The 7962-nt window shown below is 36.9% G+C and overlaps 1 protein-coding gene across 1 annotated transcript; it reads left to right on the forward strand.

Moving 5' to 3' along the window:
- Nucleotides 1–1618: 1618 nt before the first annotated feature.
- On the forward strand, nt 1619–7664 carry LOC128864063 (endothelial lipase). The gene is made up of 6 exons (XM_054103548.1): nt 1619–1720; nt 1774–1885; nt 1951–2339; nt 2411–2596; nt 7112–7277; nt 7339–7664. Exons 1-6 carry the CDS (start codon nt 1678–1680, stop codon nt 7598–7600), a joined length of 1158 nt encoding a protein of 385 aa, XP_053959523.1. The 5' UTR covers nt 1619–1677; the 3' UTR covers nt 7601–7664.
- The last annotated feature ends 298 nt before the right edge of the window (nt 7665–7962 follow it).

Here is a 7962-nt window from a genome sequence, read left to right on the forward strand (position 1 = left end):
TGAAAATTTCAGGAATTATTCTTGAATTCTTAGAATTAAATAAATGATTTTTTACATAGAAAAAAATATATTGAAAATAGGCCTTTTTTTACCCGACGTAACCCATGTAACCCCTTAATACTGTTTACTACCAAAAACTCGAAAGAATTCAACGCAGTTTTGTCCGCTTTGCTCTACAATCTCTTCATTTTAACGAGACAGTTCCATCTTATGCTGCCAATTGTTAAGTAACTTAATTAATTAATTATTAATAAATGCTTAGTTCCTCAAGGCATAAAATAAAGTTTCTAATGTTTATTTATATTCTCCAGATCTACTACTTGTGTTTTCACTTTCCGTTGCATGTTAAAATTTTTAAATCAAATTTCAATATATCTCAATTATGCACTCATTAATAGGTCTCTTACAGAAATGAATGGAACTTATAAGAGTCTCGATCTTGATTTCGCCCTTCCTAGATTTTTTTATCTAAGCTGGAATCAATTGGCCTTTAAATTTTATCTTCACGTCATTTTATACTTCTAGTCTGCAAGTTTTTCTAAACATAGATTTAATAAATGAAGTGAAATAAAAATGAATTTGCGGTACTAACTTTTGTTATATTTTTTGATGGAATTTTAGTTAGCTTGGTTTGTAATAATACTATTTGTGAAGAGAGTGAGCATAAGAGCATAAGGACACGAACGAGATGCTGGTGAGTGTAAAACGTGGTAGCTGTTGTACGAATAGACTCAAACTCTGATAAATAATCCAGGTATATCGCTATCAACTTTACAGCATAAAGGTCATACAGCGCACCAGTTCTTCACTCGCAGTATTCCAGCAGAACATATCCCTCATAGAGAAAACCATCGAGATTGATGTAAATATACATGAGTACTTATACATACATATGTAACTAAACCATGTCTCAGACTTAGCCCGCCTGGAGCATTTGACCAAAAAGCAAAGTGCCGTTCCGCCAAAGTACATATGAAACAAACCTTAACAAAAAGTGTAACAGTGAGTGCATTTTAATCAAATCTAAACTTTCCATAGTAAGACCACTTTGTACGCATAGTTGAGTAAACTGTCTTCTTTCTCTGAACTAAATCTAATTCGATCAAGTGCATCTATTTAAATTAAATTAGAAATATTGCTTTACTACTCATTCGAGAGTATGCTTTTATTGTTAACAGTTGTTAACATACATTTTTCTACGACTGTGAAGTCTAAGTGACACATAATGTGTGAGGTAGGTTGTGGAAAGATACCTCACACACCTTGAGAACTTTAATTGGTACACTGACCTTAATACATATTTAGCTAAGTATACAAATACAACAACAGACCCGCATTTCAATTCGTTCACATCCGTATCGAAATCAAGTTGACAGTGAGCTACTTAAATTTCTCCATTGGGGGTATCATTGCCATGTGGGAGACTTAACCAATCCAAGGGGATAACTCAGACAAATAGAAAGTAAGAGCAGTATAGCAACTTTGTGATAGAAAGTTTGCTAATAAATACAGTATTTCGACATGAGCGCACTCATTTGAATTTCTAAACTCTCTTTTAAATTTTGAGATTACAAAAATTAAGACACTCGTATTGAACCTATAACTTACTAGCCAACAAACTCTGCCTGGCATTTCGAAAACGACTGCACTCGTTAACGGTTCTTGTTTCACGGTAAAATGCGTCTTGTCAACGCATTCTTAACATTTTTATTAAGCAAAAGTAATAGTGGTAAAAAACTTAATTTCAAATTAATAAATAAAATATATTTCTAGTTAACGTAAATCTGACGTGGGCCAATCCCATACAGGGTATTTTCGATCCAAATTGTTTTGTTGTGAATAGTGATTGTCCGAACGAGAATGTTACCTTCTGGTTATACACGAAGTGAGTGCAAAGTAACTGGAAAAAAATTATCTAAAGACCTCCAGTGATTTTAACACATTTTCCAGAGCTACAGCTGACAAACCCGTGCAACTGGATCCACTCAACTTGAAGCAAACCGATTTTCCCATACGCCAACCAGTCAAAATACTTATCCACGGATATACAGGACATCGTGACTTTGCGCCCAATACTTACATCAGACCAGTGCTGCTACAACGTGAGGATGTTTACGTAATCTCATCTGATTATGGACCTTTAGTGCGCGAGCCTTGCTATTTTTCGGCTGTGGAAAATCTTCCCCAGGCTAGTCGCTGCCTGGCGCAGTTGATTAATAATCTTGTAGCACAAGACATTGTGAGAAATGAGGATATACATGTCATCGGCTTTAGCCTAGGTGCGCAAGTGGCTGGTCAAACGGCGAATTATTTAACGAAGAAATTACCCCACATAACTGGTGAGATGGTGATGAATACGAGAATATCCTATGAAGTGAGTGTCTATGAGTCAGGCTTTACTTTCTTTTAGGGTTGGATCCGGCGAAACCTTTGTTCATTACAGTTGGAAATGATCGCAGGTTGAGCAAAGATGATGCGGATTTTGTAGATGTTATACATACAGATGTCATGGGACGTGGTCTGATGTATCCCATGGGTCATATTGACTTCTATCCAAATTTCGGTTATGTGCAACCTGGTTGTGAAGTGGAAGCAGGTAAGTAACACCGTGAAATGGGAAACCCGGATAACTCTATTTGTTCGAACTCTTCTATCACTAGACTATTGCTACTACCACGCTTTAGTTGCTCCATATTTTGCACATTTTTCATTAGCCTTGACTTCAAATTACATCCCATATTCCATATTTTCTTTCAATGCCACATATGCTGCATCACGGTTTTCTATGTAAGTTGTGTGCCAAGCACATCCTCTACAGCACTTCTCTCGTAATAATTATGGTATGGATTAAAACGGCCGACACAAAATTTTGAATGATTTAGAATTTTTCCAAAGATTTTGACTCACTAAACTCCAACTTTAAAGTCCGAAAATACCACTTTTGGTTGTATTTGAGTTCATATATATAACCATGAAATATTTTTTTCATATTCAATATTTGATGGTTTCAGTATCTGATTGTGCGACCCTTTCTCTTTTAAATTAATTTTTAAACGTAAAACATATATATTTGTCTCTAATATATCGTCTGTTAAACGAGAAGAATATCATCATGTTATATTACATAAAAGTAGAAACGTGACTTACTTGAGCTCATATGAGACTAGATAAAAAAAATTTGCAACTTAGTTCTAGTTTCCAACGGTCAACCAAATTGTATCGACCTGTGCTATGGTGGTATTTCATGCTTGCGTAACATCCTTGCGCTGTGTCCTCTTAGTAAACGTATCCCATATACAAGCATTTAGGAGTAGTCCGCCAGGAAGGCTGCCTCATTTGCTAAAATTTCGAGAAGGTAATACCCAGAGTGGTATATCATTTCGTGGCTCGTTATTTCATTCGCCTAGCAAATATGCTGCGGTTCTCTGTTCGCTTATGCATTTGCTGAAGCGCACACATCCAACTTAAGGTAAATTTAAGTTAAAAACCTAGGGCATTCCTTTATAAGAGTTATGATGCCTTTCGACAATAATAAACATTGTGCTTTAATGAACATCGGAAAGACATGTGGCCTGATGTGTGACGCAGATATCTACCGGTTGCCTCAATGATATTATCAGATTCCTACAAAGCAAATGTAAACTCTTAATTAAGTAAGAGTAATACTAAAAAACTTCTACGACTGGTACTCGTATTAGTTTACTCTTCAATCTCAGAAACCCTCTTCAAAGTTACAAAACAGCATCGCTCTCGAGATCTATTCTCACCCATCGAGGCGAGCTAAAGCGTCAAATGAAATAACCGTGTTAATGCTCTCCAGTTAAATAAATCGATATAAAGTGGGTCTTAGGTCACCTCACTAAATAAGTAGTACACCGAAGTCTAAAATTTGGTGGAATTTTCTAATTTTAAAAGAATCACAAAGAACTTCTTGCAGTGTTGGGAGTTCCCAAAAGAAAAGGAAGAGTCGATAGATTAGCCCGTGATATATGTACATTCAAATCTTTGATTGCGAATTCGGGCATGTCCGTTGCTTCTTATTTTTGAAGTGAAAAACCCCCTTGTTATATTTATAGCCAGAGTTTCACCTCAGTCGCATTAGTTGTTGTGCATTCAAATGGTACATTCCTTTCCGGAAATTGCAGTAGAAATTGCATGACATTTGGAACTGACTGAAAGTGGAGTTATTGGCGCTTAATCGTAGCCAAGTTAATGAAGGCTCTACATAAATTATTTAGAGATACTTTAGTTCAAAGTGTACTTTAACTTTGTCATTTTCGAATTAGGGTCGACTTTGCTCGCTTAGAGGCAGCTCTAATGCCGCTACTAAAACTAAAAATTTAAATGAAATTTCAATTTCTGTGTTTGTTCGGAGTTAAGTTGAGATTTTGATTATATGAATAGTGAATATGTAATATTTTGAAGAAATGGAAAGGTATTTCGTTGTTTTACTATAAATGATTCACGACTATTAAGAATACCAAAAATGTATAAGACACGATGTTATCCGTTCAGTTTAGAAGAAGAAGAAAGCCTCTATAATTACTGCAACCTATACGAGGTGTGTTCAAAAAGTATCGAGAATTTTGAATTTTCGCGGGTTACGTATATTCGAATTTCAATTTTTTTTGTGGGGATATGTTGGTACTCATGTCTTTCACTAATGCCGACGAGTTCGGCCATTTTGAATGTTCAGTTAAGTTTTGGCAGCTGCTTTGCTTGCACGTGTCTCGGCTTCGATTTTTACCTATTCAAAGAGATGGATCAAAGAACCTGTATCAAATTTTGTGTAAAAAACGAAATTAAGTGTACGGATGCATTCCAAATGTGGACTGTGTCATAGGGGGAAGCTACTTTGGACCAAAGCAATGTTTATCGGTGGTACAAAAAGAAGACCGAGAAGATGTGATCGACGAAAAGCGTGCCCGACGCCCGAGCACTTCAACAATAGACGAAAAAATTGATGAAGTGAAGAAAATGGTATTGGCCACTCGTCGAATCACCGTTAGAGAAATTGCTGAGGACCTGGACATATCGATTGGCTCGTGCCATTCGATTTTTTTCAATGATTTGGGCATGAGACGGGTCGGCGTGAAATTCGTACCAAAACTGCTCAATTTCGACCAAAAGCAGCATCGCAGGAACATTGCTAATGAGATGTTGGAGTCTGTCGGCGCCGACCCAAATTTACTCCTGAGGGTCATAACTGGTGACAAATCGTGGGTTTATAGTTATGACATGGAAACTGAAGCTCAATCATCTCAACGGAAGCTGTCGCACGAACCAAGACCGAAAAAAGCGCGCCAAGTTCGGTCGAATGTAAAAATTTTGCTTACCATTTTCTCCGATTGCAGGGGCGTTGTGCATCATGAGTTCTTGCCACAGGGTAAAATAGTCAATAAGGAATATTACCTGCCAGTTATGCGCACTTTGCGCGAAGCAATCCGCCAGAAACGTCCGGATTTGTGGAAGAACAAAAATTGGCTCTTGCATGACGATGATGCCCCTGCTCACACATCGGTACTTGTGCGCGACTTTTCGGCCAAAAACCACATACTAATGATGCCACAGCCACCGTATTCCCCAAATCTGGCGCCCTGTAACTTTTTCTTGTTCCCAAAACTGAAGAGGCCCATGAAAGAACTACGATTGACGAGATAAAGACGGCATCGAGGGAGGAGCTGATCAAGATAAAAAAAATGATTTTTTGAAGTGCTTCGAAGATTGGAAAAAACGTTGGCACAAGTGCATGGGGATTACTTTGAAGGGGACAAAATAGATACTAATGAATAAATAATAATTTTTGAAAAAAAACACAAAAATTTGCAATACCTTTCGAACACGTCCCCGTACAAAGCCACTGAATAAAAATATTTTAGCCTTCCTAACTCGAAGAATTTACACATACCGCTCATTTGCTGCAAAAGTGTCATAATTCAAAAATTAAAATATCGAGAAAAAAGGCTTCAAAATTTTCAATTTACTATAGCTGTAAGCGTATGTAGTAAATAAGAATACGTTGGCAGCACTGAAAAAGCCATTTGTTTGGAAGCATTTAATGAATTGGTAATGAATATCAGAGAAGAGAGTTGGCAGCATTGAATATAGTGAGTTATACCAGCTTTATGTGGTATAACCATACTCGCTAGTGGTGAATCTTTGCTCGATAACTTTGTTGTTGCTTTCACATGCAAATTGTTCGTCAAGCGCGCAGAGAAGTGGCGATTCGAATACGGCCTATGCCTCCCTAAGTAAAAGTAAAGGACATTTTCTTCTTATGAGTTAGTGATAATAGATATCACCATGAACATATCGCATAAAAGAAAATCTGGTGCTCATTTCTGCCCATTTTTCTAAAAAATATGTTGTTTTTTTTTTTTTGTTTTTTGCATTATGACACTCCTGCAGAAAATGGGCGATATAAACCCCTTATATAAAAATATTTCATTTCTGAAGCCGTGCACTTTCTCGTATTGTTCTCCAGCTCGCTGCTGCATTCGCACTTCCTGGGCGATTTGTGCCTTTAGATGCAGCTCATTTGCTAAGCATCAAATGCAAGAAGTAAATAATGAGTTGGATAAACGTCAAAACGCGTGTTTGAAAATACTGAGTAATAATTTTTTTGTAAGGTAATAGAAGTTGGCCCGAGAGTAGGCTCTTGGCATTACTCTAACAAAATTGTGCTCTAACACATTGAATCTCAAATTGCAGTGAATGAGCGTCGTTGGTAGAAAGCTAAGCATCGAAGAAATGTTGTATTAAAAACTCCGTTTTTATTTGGAATACACCACAGACGGTCCTTGGCTACAGTTTAAAAAAAAAAATACCGGAAATTGCCATCTCCACTTGTTACAATTGGCACCTTACCATCTTCGGTGAATAGAGACAAATTTGCATTTCACAGGGAAGCAGTCTTCATTTTCTTCTTTAATGTCGATGCTAAAACTACACAGCCTGCTGAAGGAACGCGTCATACCCCTACCTGGAATCTTTTATTTTAGCACAATTTGTAAAACTATTCACATCACCTGATATTTAGTACAATTTTGAATCACATACTTCGCCCCCATTCCATTCAACCCACCTAAAACGTAATTCTCTTTTTACTCAGAGCCCGGTAGCTGCAACCACGAACGCGCGCCACGCTTTTATGCGGAATCAATCAATTCAAAGCATGAGTTCTGGAGTAGCCTATGTCCAAATTGGCTTTATTTTGTACTGAATTTATGCAATGTGAACTCCAATGATGCCATGATGGGTTATTATGTTGACAAAAGGTAGCAAATCAGTCAACTACATTCCAAGCAATTTAAATAATTCTAATAAAAACATTTGCAGCCTCACCGGTCAATACTTCCTGAAGACATCAAACTCCACCCCATTCGCGCTTGGTCGGATCAATGAAAAAGTATCGGAGGTACAATCGAATTGGCGGGAAAACTACGATCTTGACATGCTGAGCGAAGAAGCATGCAATCAACTACTACTGTGCCGTTTCTTAAGATATGGAACAGAGAATGTCATGATATTGGACTCAGTAGCAGATGAAGTGAGCTTTAAAAAGAAAATGGAAGTAATTAATGACAAAAACTCGTATTAAAAACTTAAGGCATATGTGCTTGTATAAGTATTAATAAAAATTAGCAATTTAAAAATAAATTATTCTCGAGTTACCATGTGTACTTTTTTTAATTAACTCTGAATTTTGGATTGAAAGCATAAACTTTCGACAATGCGTCGAGAAGCGTTCAATGTATTCACCAGTGAGGCGGATAATTTAATTATTCCAATAAATAGTTACAATAATTGATAATAATTAAGTATCTAGTAACGCTCAGTCAAAGAACATTGTATTGACTGACGCGGCAATGTTGAAGAAAATCGGACACCACGCTGAGATCGAATTCTCTCCAAAACAAGAACAAAATCAATAGACTATTCTCAAAGAAATGGTGGCTGCTT

The sequence above is a fragment of the Anastrepha ludens genome, chromosome 5, assembly GCF_028408465.1.
Source record: "Anastrepha ludens isolate Willacy chromosome 5, idAnaLude1.1, whole genome shotgun sequence".
Classification (NCBI taxonomy): Eukaryota; Metazoa; Arthropoda; class Insecta; order Diptera; family Tephritidae; genus Anastrepha; species Anastrepha ludens.